The following is a 19,518-nucleotide window of genomic DNA, read 5'->3' on the forward strand; positions in this document are numbered from 1 at the left end:
AGAAGATTTGGTAGTTTGCTGGTCTGGAACTTTTAGGTGTGTGTTAACAAAATACCGCAATCTTAATAGACCCTAACCCTGACATCAACAGATTCCTTGGAGTGAATCTGCTAGACGCCTTAGCCATGCAGACTCGTCAATCAGACAATCAGACTTGTGGAATTATGTCCTTTGGGCAGTCAAAACCAAAGTGCAGATGACCATAATGCACAGTTCCATGATTGGCAAAAACCAAACACAGAATATCATCACAAACATTTTTGTGCTGCCACAGGACCTGGGCACCTTCCCCTCAGGGAGTTAACCATGTACACCAAAATATTCAAGAAGTCAAATGTGAGGCCAACTGCCGACAGCTTGGCTGAAATGGGGTCATGCAACAGGACAATGATCCCAAGCACAGCAGCAAATCTACAACAGAATGACTGAAAAAGCAAAGAATCAAAGTGTTGCAATGGTTGAGTCGAAGTCCAGACCACAACCTGAGTGAAATGCTGTGGCAGGACTTTAAGAGAGTTGTGTACAGACAAATGCCGGGAAAAACAACAACGAACTAAAGCAATGTTGTAAAGAGGGAGTCAAAATCCCTCCACAAGAAAACAATTCAAGTCATTTCTGTTAAAGGTGGTTCTACAAGCTATTGACTCAATGGGGAGGGATTCTTATTCTTTTACAGGGCTCTTTGTAGTCCTCTTTTGTTTCAAGGTCAGAGGGTCACTTCAGAGTTTCTATATTTCAATCTTCTATTTCGCAAAAATTATGTATTTTTCTATGCTGCATGTGGGTTTTGCCTTTATTTTAACACCGTTGTATAGTCTGCCACAGGTGTTGGTAGACTGCTATACAGCTGATATTTAATTCCGATGTGTATGCCAGACCTCGATGAAGATTTCAGGTTGAACTATTATAGTGTGTTTTTGCTAACTGTCTGAGGTATAAACTAAAAATATAATTTTTGTTTTGTTTTTAGGGGTTCTAGTTGCACTACATAATGTCTCACTAAACTTCCTGGTTTTGTGCTGTTTTTGTTTTGTTTTTTAAACTCAAGCTATAATGAATCCTGCCTGTTCTCTATGGTTCAGTGCTGCAACAGCAGTCTAAGCAAAGTGGCCTGCACACCCTTCTCCTCAGCTGCAAGTACATCCTCCAGCTTCTTTCAGGGAAAAACAAGGGTCTCCCACCTCTACAGTGAAGTGACCAAGAGCCAGCCGTGTCAGACGCTCACACCATCTGAACTGACTCTGGGTTTTGGTGAAGACTACAACACTTCCCAAACTGTCAAGTTTGAAACAAGTGACATTACCAGACCTCTGGAGCCCAGTCCTAGCCCCAGCTTTAGGCTCGATGCTCAGGTCCACAATAGCTGCCACCAACACTCTTGAATATCAGATCAAACTTGTAGTGGTACACTATGACTGTATGTAGTGTAGGAAAAGTAATTATATGAAATACAGTTATACATCTACTTCATTGATATTTGATTAAAGGTTAAAGGGACTGCTAAAGCAACTGAGTGCTTTCATTTGGCTAAACTTCTGCATAGTACTGTATGGCTACTAAACAAACACTGCAGAGGCAACTTAACTCATAGATTTTTGTTTTCATAGAGTTTTAAATGTTATGTAAGGCTTGTGGAAGCATCGTCTTCCATTTGGTATGTGCGACAGATAATTTGTAACAAAGAATATCAAAACCTAAACTGAGGCTGCCCTGCGGTGCTAACTATCAGCGTAGTCACTATTGTGACATCACTGTGTAAACAGCATTCAGGACATGAGACATGAGTTATGACTAAATGCCAGGGCAATGTTTCTGTGGGACACACGTAGTTTATGATTCTCTGAGTGGATTATAGAGAGAAGACAACAGTATTTTCTGTTCTCTAAAACAGTCAGCTCTTAACTAGAGATACATGATAAAAAGATAAAAAGGAACACCATGCAGACATTATATAATACAGACCTTAATATAGTAGAGCTGGGTCTGCTCCTATATCTCGAAAAAGATGGTCTTTAGTTTGTTATTTTTCAAATAGTTAATTAGAATAGCCCAGAGCATAGCACAGACAGCATTTCCTACACACAGATTCCACCAAGATTTTATGTTCAAGTATATTCTGTGGCTCATTTCAGCATGTTGTATTTTTATTTATTTAGCTTCATGAGAAGACACTACCATCCACAATCGATTTAATGATGAGCAACCTTATTTTGAAATTTGATTGCTGCTAACCTCCCGGCCCCCACCTTTCCTACCTCTTGCTTCCCTATTGACAGGCTGAGACTGGAGTCTTTGATATCGTTCGGCTGCACTGGGCAGTTCCATTGTTCCCTGTAGGTTCCATTTCCCCGCAAGCATAATGTTGCCTTCCACTTCTATGTGGACAACACACAAACATACCTCTCTATGAAGATAATTTTCAGGTCCCTCAAGTAATCTGAAATACTGAATTTCCAAAAACATTCTTCAGTTAAATACAAATAGTGATTGGTTTGGGTTCCCGACCAGACCAGTGAGTATAGTGAGATGTTTAAGCCCAATGACATTAACCCTTCATGACAGTGCTAAGAATCAGGGATTTATTTTGGATTCAGTGCTAAAATGCAACATGTCAGCGTTGTATTGAAATGCTGCTTTTTTCCATATGAGGAATACTGCCAAATTGCAGTTATTCTTTTCACCTAATGACATGACAAATGTTTCAAGAACACCTGTTACTGGATTTGGATTTGGGAGTTGTCCATTTAATAATTTCCCATCTATATTTATTTATATATTGAACTTCTACACTTCACAATCTCTTTTCTGACTTCACATGTTTTGTTGATGTTACCATTTCTATAACGGTACAACACTTTGGCTTTTGCAGCGTTCTGGGTTCTTATTTATTGTTATGAAATTTGTTTGGTTTGATTTTGTTCTGATTCTACACACATAATGTTTGATTATTGTTAGGTCGAGGTTGTATTTTCTTTAGATTCTAGTAACTTGAATCTTTCGTTCTTGTTATATTTAGGTTCCAGTTACTGTTTATGGAGGGGTGGGCTATTTGCTGTTTTACTTTGGTAGTTGTGACTTGCTTTACTTTACTGTTTAGACTTTGTCACATTCCCACATGTATCCACTAATCCTTATCCTTATAATGTGCATGTATAGAAATATCGCTCCCTTTCCTTTGTTAATCTGTAGCTCCCCCGGTTTGCCCCTTCCTTGGATTACTTGTAGCTTATTGTGTTTCTCTACTACGTTACAATTTGGACTCATTAGCTATTACTTCTATCACAATTCCTCTTTCACACAGTAAACTGTGAGTGATTAATTAAAATATATAACTCGACATTCATGGGAGAAGATTGGATAAACAACAACACAGACTTTTTTTATGGAAAGGACAAATCTGATTCACTGTGGACCTCAAATACCCTGAAGGTGTTTTAATTCAAGCACAGCACGAACATGCTTCTGCCATGTCCCTTTTGTGTGCCAGCTGCGATCTATGTTATACTCCCCAAAGCCAGAGCTCATACAGATTTTGACCATATTTGTTTACTACTAGCTATGGCTTGTTGGCAGTGAACTATGTACTTCAGCTGCAACATGCCCATGTTTAACTTTTCTGTTTTAGTTCCCTAATAATTCTGTTCTTGTACGCGTCTATTTTTACTGCAGTCAATCTGAATCTTTCTGCAGACTTTACTCCTTCACATTCCCTTCATTCACTTTACTACATTCTACATTTCACACAGCAAAATACTTCAGATTTATGAAAAATGTCTGATTTAGACTCGCAAGACTTGCAGTCTCTTTTTCAGTGACGCAAACACAAATGACACGAGCTAAAGGTTATGTGACGAGAAACATCAGCATTTTCAGCTGTAATGGAAGATAAGAACAATACGTAAGGAAAAGAAGAGGACAGAAACTCTGAGTCACGGTGAAGACGCTGAGAACAGGCAGCAGGAATAACAACAACTGTGACTGCAAGACGACAGCAACAAAGATGCTTATACGTGTTTTTGCAAAGGCCTGGCACAGAGCCATCACTGGGAGAAGTTTATTTCAAACTTGGTTTTCATTCCTTTTCCTTCGACACTTCTCATGTAACCTAACAAGTATTACACTCTCTCAGGGAGTCTACGGGTATGAAGACGTTCAATTTAATTTTAAGACTTAAAAATTATATTTTAAATTAAATTCAGTATCTAAATGGCAATGGTAAAAAAAAAATGTGTTATGCCCATGCAAGTAAACTGGTACCAGTTATAATAATAGTAAAGGTCAAATGTACATATTTATTTGGGTTTAAGAACATTTTCTACATGTATTTATATAATGTAGAAAGATTATTAGACTTAAAGTGCAGTTTGCTTTTTAAACATTTCATAATCGTTTTTCTCGAGGTTGATCTTGCATCTTTCCGTTTTCACAGACTAACGACTGAAGGCCGACTAGTAAAGCCTTTCTCTTCTTTAAGATCTTTGGAGTTTCCATCCGTGCACTGCAAGCCTCTTAATTTGATCCCATGCTAGGTATAAATGTTGGGAAGTCCCCCCAACCCAAATACATACCCACACCTACCAATAAATTAGCTAATGTAGGTTTAATATTTTTTTCACATATAAAAACCTAAAAACAGTAGTGCAATCTATAAAGAAGCAAATGTTACAACTTAAAAACCAAACAAACAAACATTGTTTTTTCCCTTCTTTTATATCAAATATCTGAACAGTTATATTCAATATGCTGAATCCTTAATCGCTGTATGTGGGGTCGAGGTTAACTGTTACTGGCTGCTCTCCTTCTACAGCCTTCTAGATTATACTGTGGATGCAAAAACATTATGGCTATAATATTGAGATCACACATAACTCCTGCAATATTTTATTTTTTAAGGTTTTTAAGGCCTTTGTTTAATAAATGTGCATTGTGCTATTTTACATCTGTGGATTAGAAATACATATAGATGTACATACACATATAAGCAAGCATTATGGGGGTTTTCAACCATTCCGATCAAGGTTAAAAATCTGTCTCTGACTCTACAAGCTGGCTTATAAGCTCAGTGTAAATGTCACAAAAAAAAAGTCAAGATTTGTTTGAAGGAGATTAAGATTGTCTCTCACAGTCTGACGTCAAGCTTTAACTGTGGCACTCATGCATAAATAAAAATTGAGCCATAAGTTAACTCAGGTAAAACTTTTGTCTCACACATGGAGATTTCTTTGCCAGATGCTTCAGGAATGTTTATTATTCCCACTTTTAAACATTTCTATGTCATGAACAAATAACACCCCTCTGTCAAACTGAAGTGTAAACTTTTACTAGCAAGACTGTGCGGTGGGCCCAAGCAGCAAAGTAAAGCTGTACAACCAGCCCTGTATAATCAAGAACACCATGGAGAAAATCTGTAATGTTAACAGAAGAACGTCGATATAATGGTGCATCATAGTGCTTTGGCTGAGATGTAATTGATATCAAAACAGTAAGAGATTATCAAGTTTTTGAAAACTTGCAAACCAAACACATACAAATAAAGTGAAAACAAAAAGAAAGCAGAATAACAATAACTTTGTTGTACCTGGTAGGTGTCCCACAGTCTGATTGTGCATCGTAATGGCAACTCTCTCATCAGGAGGTTGTTCATCCAGCGAAAGGCAAACTGCAGGTACTCCACCTCGTACTGCTGCATGTGGCGGTGCACAGATTCTGACAAAATAATAATAATAAAAAAATATATATTTAAACTTTTTCCATCAGTTTTCTGTGTAAAGACAAAAGCAAAACAGCAGAGATCCTGCATGGAGCGGCAAAGAAAAAAAAATACTCTATCTATGGTAAAGGTGACAGTAACAAGTATGTAGCTAGACAGATTCCTTCAGAACTCCCTTCTCTGTTAATTACTGCTGCAGTCACTATCACACGCACAGCCTTTCCCTCATAACAGAGATGTAATTACAGAGCTATCAAAACTGTCTCAGAAAAGCTAAACCAGGATGAAAAATGGAAGTATAATTGTATTGTTAAACAACCCTCTAAAGCAATTGCAGGCCGCTGCGCCGAGGAATGAAATGCATATAAAGTAGGTCAATGGCATCCAGAGGTGAGGAGCCAAGGCATGGATGTATGTAACGTATAGGGCGTGTAGTAATTATTTCTTTGACACGACTGCTTTGAGCAGGAACTGATTAAAAATGTATTATGCTGACTTCTAACCCAAGTCAATCTGAATAACGCAAATGTCAAATGTGACCTTAACCTTGTCGAAAGACACTTTGTCCTCAAAAATGTTTCATTTCAGTGGATTTCTAAAGATGGGGTTCAACTTCCTGGGACTCTAAGTGTTAAGCTTTATACCATCACATTGACCTCTCTGCATCAGTGATGTTTATTTTACTGCAGAGATAGAAAATTACAGAAATGGTCAAAGCTTTTGAATCAGTGTTTGTGTTTTGTTTTCCTTTGGAATTATGGGGGTGACTGCAGTGATATCTAGCACAATTAGAGTGCATGTGGAGTTAACTCAGTATATTTCTATGTGCATATAGATGTGCAGATACAGTATCTGTAGGCAACTCTTGGCTCAGGTTTTCCATCTGTAATTTCTGTAAGTTCCACCGACCAATCGTGTTTGAGCAGAGTTTGGCTGCATGCAGGTAAATACAGTGAAAGAAGCACCGAGTTAGCAATGACGCAAAATCATGAAAACATAGGTACCGTCTGACAAAACCTTAGCTTTTTATTCCCTTTTTGGTTGCTGCCCTGAGGCCAAGGCTTTAAAAGATTTTTACTCCTGCATTAAATCCCCCCCAGAGCGCACGCAGCCCCACAAGCAGCAGAAACTTCCAAGTCTGCTGTAATGAAGAAACAGACCTGTATTTTAGGTAAGCTGGATTCTAATTTCCTCCATTATTTTAACTCTTGTGGCATCACTGCTGCTCAGTTCCCATTGACAAACAGCTGAACAACAGGCGCCAACTCGGAGACTCCTCGTACCCTTAAAACAGTGTTTTGTTTCTTCCTTCCTACAATTGGTTCAGCTCATGTCTCCAACCACCAAACAAAAAAAACAGACCATATGTTGCATATGGCATCTCAACACGTTCTCAATATGCGGTTGCGGTGTCAGTGTCATGGCGCGGCACGCTGGCACCGACGCTCACAGGGAAAAATGGATGAGACACGGAAACGTCTGTTTAAAAAAAAAAAAAAGAAGAAGAAGAAGAAGCTCGCCGTGTGTGAGGGAGTGACTGTGAGAATGGCTGCCTTTGTTCCTTCCCCTGCTCTTGATAAATGTTTGTTTAATGCGCCTTTACATAACAAAAGATTAAAAATACCACTCAATATTCAGCGACTCCCTGTTCCACAGTCATCAAACCCATGACACTCATTCTCCTAGACACACACACTTCATAATAGAGCTGTAATTACAGAGCTGTCAGGGAATCTATGAAGGAAAAAAAACAGTTAGCAAGGAACTATCCCATCCTTTTCCCTGACACTCTGGGCTCTTAATCAGGGCTGAATGGCATGCACAAGGACACAAACAAACACACACACAAATTCAGCTTTTAACCTTTAATTGGCAAAACCTTATAGACAAAATACCACATACGTTGTTGATTTCCAGCACTTGATTGGCACATGTCTTCCTCAGCTTACGTACATGTCTAACAGAAATGCACACACTCCACCACATGAGCAAAGGCGCAAAGTAAACACAAAGCTATTATTTCACACTCCTCTGTGCAGTTTAATTATCACATGCTGCTGTAAAAGCATAAACAAGGCTAGCTCATTAACGGCAAATGCATCATGGTGGCAGATCTGAGCTAGCTGCCAAACAGAAAGGGAGAGAGTGGAACAACTTTAGACAATGTTAAATTACACTAATGAACTTGCTCTGCCTAATATTAGCGGCTTCACCAAACACAAAGGGGAAGAGGTGCGCGGTGGGGGTGGGGGAGTGGTGGAAAGGAGGAGTCGTTTTTCATGAGATGATATCGTGGTGGGGTGGGACAGTGAAAATGATAGAGGGGAAAAAAAGTGAGGCGCTTAAATTCGTGACTTTTTAGCCGTCTGGCTGGCACACAGCGCTCAGCATACTGGGCAGGGTTGTTAGAAGGGCTCGGGGAGGTTGAGCATGACATGTCTTATAGACACTGATTGACTGATGAGTCTTGTCTTCCCTCCAACTGCTGGTTAAAGTTGAGGACGGAGGCCACAGAGCAGGCTAGTCTGCTCTCCACGGCAGACCGTAGCCTCTGGCTGTCGGGCAGTAGAAGGTCAGTAGAAGGTCAGAGGTCGTACAGTAACTAGTGAGAAGCTCCTCGGATTCTGCCTTGCTTGGTATAAAAAGTAATTACACTCGCACGTTCTCTTTATCCTCTCCTCCTCCCCCTTTCATTTCTTTCTTTTAGCTTCTTGAGGTCTTCATTTTTTTCTAAAACACCGGTTTTATTTTGAATTTGCTCGCCTTTTGTTTGATGCGTACCTAGCGTATTTACAGTGTAGCTTTTCATTTTTCATAACCGCGATCCTGCCGACTAGTCAGCATTTGTCACTGTCTGTACCTGCCAAGCAGCAGGGATGGATGTATGAATTTTTTATGGTTATAAGCATTTATAAGGCTGCCAAGCACTTTGTGACAAATAAATAACTTAGCAATCTAATTAGCTGCCTCTCCAGTGAGTCTCTCATCCTGTGGATTAACTCCAACTCCACCATCTTGGACTGCAGCTGCCAAAAGTAGTCCCTGCTCCACTCTGTAGCCTCAGTGGGCTTGGCATAGCTGTACATGACCCACTCTTTACCTGCTGCAGGTTCTGGTTAGAGTATCCCTGAGCTACTGTTACCAACTGCGAACCCAGGAAAGAGAGAATAGAAAGAGAGAGAGATAACTGAATCATATGAGGAACTGCTAGAATAGCAACCTGCCCAGGTTGTGAGGAAAACACAAAGAGGACTGAAAGGCATCAACTGAACTTTCAAATTAAGAGTGACGGGCTTCTCACTAGTAAACTCTGCTCGGGTGGCATAATTCGCTCAAACAGACGCAAACAACAAAGCTGAAAAAACCAAAAACAACAGTTAGGCAAATGCCGCGGACTGGGTCTGCTGTGGGGAGCAGCATTGGAGCAGGTGACACTGGCAGACTGATAAAATGATTAGGAAGGCTGCTCTGCGATTGGCTGCCAACTGTGCACTTTTAAAGCTGTGGTGGAGAGGAGGTCACTGAAATGACTGTTATCCATCACGGATAATCCTGACCACCCTCTGGCCCACTTCTCTAGCAGACTGATTCAGCTCTGCTGCCAGAAGGACAGATGAATATTTTTTTTAAATATTACTTCAACTGCTGTAACAGAATTAAAAAATGTAAAATAGTTGCCCAAATATGGTTTGAAGTATCTCATATCTTATCTCATCTTAAAATGGCATGCAGTGAAGTTGTATCTAAGTATAAAGGAGTTAAGATTTATTTACTTCAGACACAGGCTTGGTTCCTTCTGCAGGGAGTAAACTAATTAGACGGACATGCTGTGTGTACACATCTTGACTGTTGTGTGTGTCTCTAGCTTCCCCAAATCCCACTTTATTTGTTTAACTGTTACACAGACACTCTGACGCTCTCCTGCACGACGCAGCTCTATAAAATGAAAAAGTTTAATCAGCACAAAGCACAGCGAGAGCAGACTTTTATTTTCCCTTTTACTTCACATAAAAGAAAGGCCACGTAATATGCAAAAATTCCACCTTGTGCCCTCAAAAGTTGAAAACACAAGTGACCAATGTGATAGCAGATTTGCACCGTGGCGGTAAGGCTTTGGATAAGAAGGGTCTGAAACGACCGTGGTGAAGAAATCTGTGAATCGCTTGAAAAAGAAAATGTTAGAAAACTTGCAAATGATAGTATCTGGGGGTTGTGGAGGACTGTGTGGGAAGATATGAAACAAACAAGCAAACAAAAAGAAAAAAATCAGGTTAAATGGCATCACAGTTGGCCTGAACATAAGGCGTAAAAAAAATAAACGGGAGGTGGGGGCCTTTGGTTGACGAGGGAAAACAAAAGGAAGCCAAACATACTGCTGCAGTTTAAAAAAAAAAAACACTTAAATCTTGGGAACATAAAATACTAAAACAAAACTACCGCACAAGAAAGCCAAATTAGCTAAAGATTTTTTTCCCCCAAACATATGAGAACAGCTTTCCTCGCTTCTCATTATGCAATACAGTCTCACAGTGCAGCTACCAGCCTTTCTACTAAAGTCAGGCACGCATGCTGCAAGTACATCCCCTCATTTGCATAAATAAATTCACCTTTTAGCAATTTGCATGTTGATGAACTCGCGCTAATGCACTTGCATGTAACAAATACACAGACAGAGATAAGGGAGCGATAAAGAGATCAGAAAAACATTACATGCTGACAGACTGGCTGTTCTTTTGAGGAGGAACATGTGCTAGCGTTAAGCAAGGCTAATGGGAGTTAGCGTCACTTATTAAAAGTAGGATAATTACAGAGGAGGAGCGACCGAGGGACGGGCAGGCAGAGGCAGAAATGAAGGCGTCTCGAAGTAAAAGATTAGAAACGATGTCAACAGCTCTTTCAACTCCACGAATCAAAGTAAAGAAGCAAAGTAATAAACATCTTTCATTTTTAACAAGTGCTTGCAGTTTTTTTTTGGTCTCCCTACTTCAAGTTCAATATGAGCTTATACTGTACTGAGAAATAAAGTGCATGGAGAACAAAAAAGATTATTTGAGTGGTTTTAATATCCATGTCTGTCCAGGTCTGTAATATACTGAATGCAGTCACGATGTTGAAATAGCATTTTTGGGGATTTCTTTGGGTGAACACCAAAGATTAGCGTCGCTAAATCGACCAAATGTTGAGGACAGGCCGGGGCTTCCTGGCACAAATCCAGAACCATTTGTTCCTCTCTGGGATTAAATTTGTGTCACTGTAATTAAACACAAACCTCACAGGAATAGAGTATCCACACACAAACGCACACACACATGTCGTTTGATCACAGTATTCTTGCCTCTCCTTTAGCGACTGCCATTTCACTTTTTTTGGTCACTTCACCTCCTTCTTCTGCTTAGAAGAGAAGGTAATTTTATTACGACTTACCGTTTACTCAGTTTGTCTTATGAAAGTCATGAAACACTGCACTCTCTGTAACTCTGTAACTAATTATTCTTGCCCTCACTGGTTAACGGTTTGATCTCAGATGTTTCTGAAGCCAAAGCAATTAGTTTTAAAATTAGCAAGAAACACAATAAGAAAGAATGGCAGACAGTTATGTGAGAGCAAACTGGCATAACCCCACGCAAAGGGAGCAGTGCAGCTGCATTTAGCATAGGCTCCTGGTGAGGAACTAGCTAATGGTAGCAGCTACTAGAGTTAGCCACATAGAGCAAATTCCTCTAAATGTCAGTACATGGTTTTTCAAATACTTTGAGTGGTAAAAATGTGAATTATTAACTGAAATTGTTCTTCAAATATGTCTGAAATATAGTTATGAACAATATCTAACCTCCATTAGACCAGGCTTAATTTCGACCCCTTTATAAGTGTTTTTCTCCATTGGACCCACTAAGATATTAGTTCACAGTAGCATTAATAGTGAATATTATAGTTGCAAGATCAATATCCGCTAAAACTTTCAATCATCTCCATCACTAAAATGAATCTTTTTCTTAGAGGTGTTGCTTTAAAGTTATTCTTACCTGACATTAATACAAATATTTCATTTTAATTAACATAAGAATAAGTGAGAGAAAAAGGATGGATGGATAGCTGTGCTCCTCTTTGTGCAAAAGATTAAAAAAGGAAGTCTGGCTGATTAAGTCGATACAGTGCTGCATACAAATGTAGGCTTGTCTTCTTCTAATGAACTATGAAGGTTTGTTTCTTTTGTTTTAGAGAACTCTGCTTTGTGTTTCTAACTTTTTTCTAATTGCAGAAATATTCTAAAATATTTATATTAATATTTATTCATGAATTACTTCACCATATTTGTGTAAGATGTTCTTCAGTTGCGTATTAACTAAGTTCCTTTTCCCTCTTCTGGAGGACAGCAAACAAACTATGTAGCAATCTGAGGCTTTTATTCTGAAAGGCAGGGACAGAAAAAGCCCTTTTTGCACATGGGAACATTTTTCTTGTAAAACAAAGGGGGGCCTAGCAAAAAAAGTTTGGGAACCACTGGACTAGGATAAGACAAGACCCCACCCCACTATCAAAATACACACCACTCTGGATAAACCTGCATCTGATAAGCGCTGATAGGTCATTTTGGAAACGATGAGAGGCTATTGTTCTCAAAACAGATGGTATGTCAACAGCAGGGCGAAAAACAATCCCGTAACACAAGATAAAAGCTATCTGTGATCTCATTAGAGCTGGTAATGTCAACCTAGCGAGGTATAAAATTTCTCTGCCCCCACTATGATGACAGGGCACTTATGGAAAAAGATACAGTAAAGATGTCGAGTCATTTTTTTTATGTCGTTGCTGTTGTAGGGTGGGGGTGGGGTGAAGTGGACTGCGGATGAGGTGGAGGACTTTTCTTCTTCTTTTTTCCCTTCCCGTGTGTGTGTCTGTGTATTTCACTCAAACACAAACACAAGTGTACGCACAATTTTTTTTTTTAAACACACACCAACCGTCGTACGTGCATGCTCTTCAACAGACCTCTTCTGTCACAATCACACATGCAAACAGACAGGCCTGCATTTGCTCGCTAACTTTTTCTGACATTCAGATTCCTGCGCACACACAAACACGCGCGCACAAACACACACCCTCCATCCATTTGGATGCAGAGGATGAGTCCTCCCCTCCCTGTGGCTGACAGAGCGGGTGACAGGGTGGTGGGACGGCACCAAGGTTAGCCGGGAACATGACCATTGTACAAAAGCTTGCTTTGATAAGCCCTTGTTTTGCACAATGCATCGTGGGGCTGCTGCAAACCTCGCACGAGTTTTAAGTGACAAAGTTTGGATGGAAAACTATTTCAAACCAGGTGACATGTGTACTGTTTGGACAAAATGGAAAAGACAACGGGACCAGAGAGGGAAAAGTAGCTTTGCTAATTAACACCGAGTTGAGAGCATGTGTGAAATGTCACTGAGCTGCGTATGAGTACACTCGGTGTGCATACATTAACTTCCAGGCCTCAGCAGGCCTCTGGTTTGTGCTATTAGTCACTAGCACGTACGCGTTGCCAGACAGCCGAGTGGAATGAAAATTAGCGAGAGACAATTCTCATGTCATGTCATTAGAAAGTGACGATAAGCCTGGAAGAATTAAGGTGTGAAAGCAAATGTAACTGGCTGGTGTGTAATATATACAGTTCTAACACATACATTTTTTTTAAAAAACAAAGAGTTTAAGTGTTAACTCAAAGTTGGGGGGTGGGCTCATTAAGGGCATGCTGAGTTATTTTTGCTTTCTCTCTTTATTCATTTTACATTTGCGGTGCCTTGCAGAGTGTCAAATCAGTCCAATTACTCCCACTTCCACCTCCTCTCTGCAACAAGCAGATATTTATATGCATACAGTAAAGTCCTACTAGGGTACTTGAAGTTAATGACTTGGTTAATGTTATTAGAGGGGGAATGCAGAAGCCAATATACTCAATAGTCTTAATATATAAAATGTACATAAATATACAAAGTTAAGATTTCCCTGGCTGGACTAGAAACGGCTTCTAGATAAGAACAATACATTTCCAAAAGCAAACAAACAAGAAAAACAGATGAAAACACAAAATAAACATTTCCTTCATATTCTCCCTCCATTTTCCCCAAGCAGAAACTTCTGGAGCTGAACAATGAAACCAACACTTGAATGCAAGAAACTGCAGTTCCTCCAATGGCCCCTCGAGGCTGGTTCCTAACGTTAAAAGACTGGTCTCGAGCTTGAAAACAGGATGTTTACAGCTTGGTACCAGGATAAAGATGGCTTACTGTGAGGTCCAGATGGTCCCACAAGTTTGTGCTTTGGTGTTGGTGAATTAAATTATCATAATGTATGTTTTGTTTTTTTTAATTAGCAGGTGTTTATGTCCAGTCTGTGGCTGTAACTTGCTAACTGAGATAACATCTTACCCTCACTCTGAAAAATGATCAGGTCCAGGCTATAATGCTAATGATAAGGCTTCAAAAATGTCATTGTGGCTCGCTCGATCAGTCCTTTATATGCTGACTATTACAAAGAAAAATAGAATGATTATGGAACACACTATGTATTTTTCATGTTTTACATGAAAATGTTAAATGTAAAAAAAAGTGGGTAATATAGGAAGCAATGGAAAGGAAAAGAACTTAAACAATCAGAAAAGCAAGAACAGGTAAGTAGAAATTAAATCGGAACAGAAGAGCAGTGAACAGAAAGTACTTTATGGATGGGTGAATGAATGAATGGACGGATGGAAGCCAGGCAGATGACTCACCATCAATCCTGCTGACCAGCTCCTCTAGGGCCTTGACTTTTTTCTGGATGCCTGGCTGAGCAAATGTATAGTTGTCCTGAGGAATAGAAGAAAAAGCACACAGTCAAAATGGCCTAAGGCTCATAAAGCAACAGTAAAAGTACCTTTAAATAGTTGGTCTTTAATACGTTTGTTGGTACTTATGCATTTCGCTTACTCCCCAAGAAAAATGAATGCAAGAACAAAACAGCCTTCAAACACTATGTATAAATCATCACAAGCAACCGGGAAAAGCAGTGCGAAGGTCAGACTGGCAAGTGGATAAAAGTCCTGTGAACCTGAAGTGACTAGATAACAACAAAGTACAGGGAAAAGGGAATAAAAGCACAAGCTAAGGAGATCAAGCAGATATTTTATTACAGGAATATTTGTCATATTTCTCTGTAATTTGCTCGACAAGCCGTGAAATTGATCCCTCATTGAGAAAACTAATGCAGTTTGATTCACATTGATGTTTCGCAGCTATTTGGCCCGAGCGTCTGTGTATCACAGCGCACAGTGAAAGGGTCTGAAATTTTCCGTTTAGTCTTTCAGAATATTTTTTTATAAAGTGCTGCAGCTATTAGAAATTTTGAGTGTTTGCCAGAGCCTATTTCACACCTCACACAAAGCCTAAGTCATTTTTAAACTGTAAATAAAGAAATGGGCAACCTAACTAATATTGCCATAACAAAACATTGGCAGCTCCAACCTTGCAGGCAAAGTAAAAGGCTGATTACGAATGAGGTTCTTAGAAAGGGAGATCAGGCTTGAATGGGTCAAATTTGTTGTGCAGGTACTTATCACCAAGGTCTTCATGTCATGTATTATATCCTTTAAAGATTTCCTGTGCCACATCTCGGCTAAATAAATCCAGTTTTAAAATTCGATGATAGAAGAGGTGGTTTTATAAAGCTGCAAGTAAAACCAAAACTCAAGAGATCCATAAGCCTGCAAAGCTCTAAATGGACTTTCAAGTATTGTCATGTGCTCAAAAAAAGGCTACATAATAAGAAGTGATTATTTTACTGTTTCCATTGACATTCTGACTCATAACATTGATCTTATTTTATTAATTTTGGCTAATGGTCAAAAGCTATGGTGTCATAAGGAAATGAAGATAATTTGGAAATGCTTCTTTAAGTAGCTAGCTCTTAATGTGACAAAAATAACAGAGTTATTGTATAAAATTTTATTCATTATATGTTCCTTTGTAGTCAATCAGCTCTAGGAAAGAACAGGCACTGAGGAGAGTTCAAGTTCATATTACATATAGTTGTAGCATAACCGTGGTAGCTAGTAAAAGGTAGCTGCGCTATATAGTTTCAAAGGTGTAGCCTAACCATGCTAGCTAGCAAAAAGTAGCCTCAGTATGCAGTTGGAGGTGTAACACAACCATGCTCGATACAGTGATAAAAAGTAGTTGCATATATAGTTTTGGAAATGCAGCATAACCACGCAGGTTAATAAAAGTAGCATTGCTATATAGTTTTAAAAATGTAACATAATCATGCTAGCTAGGAAAGGTAGCCTCACTGTATAATGTTGCAGAGAGGCCAACTTAGGCGGAAAAAATAAATAAATAAAACTTTTTGGGTTGTTAAATAAAGTAGGCAAGTGTTTAAAAAATACACGCTGCCTTTAAACATAAGCCATATTTGCCCGTCAAACATTCTCTTTACAAGGTGCAGCAAGTCACTAGTTGGTTGCTGATAGATTAAATGAGTGTGTGTGTGTGTGTGTGTATATTATGGCTTTTATAATAAAGATGAATAAAATGACAACAGAGGGCAGTGTAAGTTGAACTTGCAGAATACAATCCACGTGTGAAACAGCACATAAGCATTTTGCGTGTACATCCAAACACACACAAAACGAGGATTACATTTCCTTGAGGGGTCATTTCAGTGTGGTCTGAGAACAGCTGATGTGGCAAACCATCCCAGAAAAAGAGAGAGGGAGAGAGAAAATGAGACGGAGAAAGGGGGATAAAGGTGGGCAAGAGAAGTCATTTAGCAATAAACAGCTTCAGTTGTCCTTCAGGCACAGCAGAACTGAGGCACTCGTGTCCTCCTGAGTCCATCAGTGGCTGGCAGAGTAAAAACTGCATTCCTTCCTCCTACAGTTTTTTTTTTTCGTTATCCCTTAGTCGCCACCCTTTCACCACTTTATAGTCCCCGAATGCAACTTTTACTATTCTTAGCATACCTCTACACAAATGTTTTTGGTCTAGTGCTTTATTCCTTAGCTGTAAAAAACATTAAATATATGCTCCCATATTTCTCGAAACCCAAGCTCCCAGTTCACCAGAGCCCAACTGATATTGACACCAATATTTAGTGATTTAAAAAAAAAAATAAAAAAAAAATCCTATTTTTCCTTTCAGATGCATAAAGAATAAACAGATTCACCTAACATTTGCTATGCATAGGGATTTATGAACCTTATGGAGTTCAAATGCAACAATGTGACATTTCATTTTTAAAAAATAATCACGTTTTATTGTCACAACAAATTGCAGATTACTTGTTTACTGTCTGCAGCATTTCAAATGTGTTTTCAACAGTGAAACTGCAGAGTGACCTCTGTAGGACAAAATGTGTAACATCATCACCTAACTTTCTTAATACGCCCTTATGAATGGTGATAGAATATACTGACAAATATCTAATATTGGCCGACTTATCAGCCCCACCGACAAACCAGTCGAGCTCTATAGTTCAGTGTTTTATTTCCTATGAACATGGGTATAGTAATGCATTTTTGTTCATTTGTACTCAACTATGAAACATAGTGGTGTATGCACTTTTGGTCAGAAAATCCAGTTTGCATGTTCTCTTGGCGTCTGCGTGGGTTCTCTACGGGTACTCCAGCTTCCTCCTCCCACAGTCCAAAAACATGGGGTTAGGTTAATTGGCAATTCTAAATTGCACGCAGGTGTGAAAGTGAGCGTGAATGGTTGTCTGTCTGTACGTGTTAGCCCTGTGACAGACTGGTGACCTGTCCAGGCTGACTCTCACCTTCAGGGATCCACCCCCACAACTCTGAATTGGATAAGCGGAAGAAAATGGGTGGATGGATGGAAAGTAAATTCATTTAGTAGTTTTGGAAACAGCTACATTAAAGCACAGCTGCCAGCAGTGTCCCTGATTATCCCTGAGAATTAACTGTATTTCTCACAGCTACGATATCCCAACACTTGGTATCATCTCACTTTCCTGCTCTTCCTTCTACACTCTCTCTCTAAAATGTTGTCCATTGTCCTCTATTCTACTTTTCTATTCACTATCTAAACCACCTTTCAACTTTGCTTTATTTTTTCCTCATTTACATTTGTTCATTGCCTCCATTTTCTGTCCTCAGTCTCTCCGGCTCTCTTTTTCTACCACCCCAGTGTTAATGCGGTTACGTGCTAAGCAAGTGTGAGGGCCAGTACAAGTAATTACATTTGCATTATTGAAGCTGCTGGCTTTAATCAACTCCCTGTGCCTTGTCCCCTTCTCTTGCTCTCCATTTCTCCCTCTTCTTATTTGTTTTAAAGTCCTATTGTCACACCACCAGTTCTTTTTTCCAGTGTTGTTTCAACCTCATCAGACTTCTATGTTTGCTTCACATTTTTCTTGTTTCATGTGTCTGACTGCTTTCACTTTTTTGCTCATCCACACCGTCTTCACCATGTTTGTCGGTCCCAATCTTCGAATGGCAACTTTGAAAATGATTGCTTGTGCTGAACACTACATCTGCTTGTGTTAAAGGTATGACTCATTTAAGTGCATCGGGCGCACTCAGGTATTTCTGATTGTTTTCCTTTACATTTTCATGCCCGTCTCCTTTCTTTCATTCTTTTTTTTTTTTTTAAACAATCTTTCCAGAGGTAAATTATTTGTCATACATAAGGCACTTTTCTCTCCGGCTGAACAGACAAACCTGGGGCAACAGGCAATTTTAACTCAATTACATTTCTTCTATTTTTCTTGTGCAAATGACTTGAATATATTTCCTTTCTCATAAAACATCGAGCGAACTACATTTTTCATCCCTCCACTTTCTATCACATACTCTATGTTTGCTAGCTTGCAGTTTTCTTGTAGCTTACTCTTGGTGTTGGAGCACTGCTGCAGTTCTGCCTGACTGCACAGAATAGCATAAAAAAGGCAGCAGAAAGGATATGTGTTTTTCTTATTCTCATTCTTTTAATCTTTCATAGTTTTATCAAAATTGACCTTTGAATGAGTTTTTTTTTTTTAATAATGTCAGTTTATCAGTGACCTAAGACCCTTTCCTTAATGTATCCCTCCCTCTACTTTGTTTCCTTTGTTCTCATTTGTTAGTCTGTGTTTTTTCTTTTTACCTCCAAATCTTTTTGTTTTGTTTTGGCTACTCGAATATGGCAAAAATAATAATTGTAATTACAATTACTTTAAATTACATTATAGTATTACATTTAACTGTGGATTAATTGGAGCTTCAAACAGAAATCTGCTAACCAGAACATCAGTTAAGTTCATCTGGCTCGCAATCCATCACAATTCATAGTTTTGCAAAAAACAACCAAAAAAAAACAAACACAAACACACACACGACCTTGACCTGAGCACAGTTTGTATGAGGACCCATTAGGTGATCATTTTATGAGGACTAGCGACGTGAACTGTGAACAGATGGAAAGACGACAGATGCCTCTGCATGGCATGAGATCGTCGGACCTTCAGCCAAATGAGCTGAAAAACAAATAAATAAGTGGGGAAAAAATGCAGTGGGTTCTTTTTATTGGTTTGTTTGTTGGGTTTTTTGAGGGGGTTGTTTGGGTAAGGTCTTGCCTTACACAAACAACGCTCACTTACAAAACCTTCACTTTCAGTTTTTACTTCCTCTCGTCCAGGATTCTCATAGTGCGGCCTGGGGGAAAGTAACACTTACTAAAAAGTAAATCATAAACTGGCTTCTTAATGTGACACTTGACCTTTAAACTTGGCTGTAGATACACAAAAAAGACGCCTTTTTTTACATCTTAGTTCGATCTACGCTAAATGGGTGA

General features: G+C 39.2%; 2 protein-coding genes across 4 annotated transcripts in view; both read right to left on the minus strand.

The window, feature by feature from the left end:
• Positions 1–19,518, minus strand: part of gramd4a (GRAM domain containing 4a) — a 471,921-nt gene that overhangs the window by 179,180 nt on the left and 273,223 nt on the right. The window lies entirely within an intron of this gene.
• tbc1d22a (TBC1 domain family, member 22a) overlaps positions 1–19,518 on the minus strand; it is a 163,629-nt gene that overhangs the window by 37,243 nt on the left and 106,868 nt on the right. For all 3 annotated transcript variants that reach the window (XR_014272295.1, XM_082510800.1, XM_082510801.1), the window contains exons 11-12: positions 14,463–14,538; positions 5,579–5,706 (exon numbers count right to left, since the gene is read on the minus strand). Coding sequence is in view for 2 of the 3 variants with exons in the window: in XM_082510800.1 (XP_082366926.1) it covers positions 5,579–5,706; positions 14,463–14,538 (204 nt within the window). In the remaining variant the exon portion in view is untranslated. The remainder of the gene's footprint in view (positions 1–5,578; positions 5,707–14,462; positions 14,539–19,518) is intronic.

Source organism: Aulonocara stuartgranti, assembly GCF_965226115.1.
Source record: "Aulonocara stuartgranti genome assembly, chromosome: 17".
In the NCBI taxonomy this organism is placed as follows: Eukaryota; Metazoa; Chordata; class Actinopteri; order Cichliformes; family Cichlidae; genus Aulonocara; species Aulonocara stuartgranti.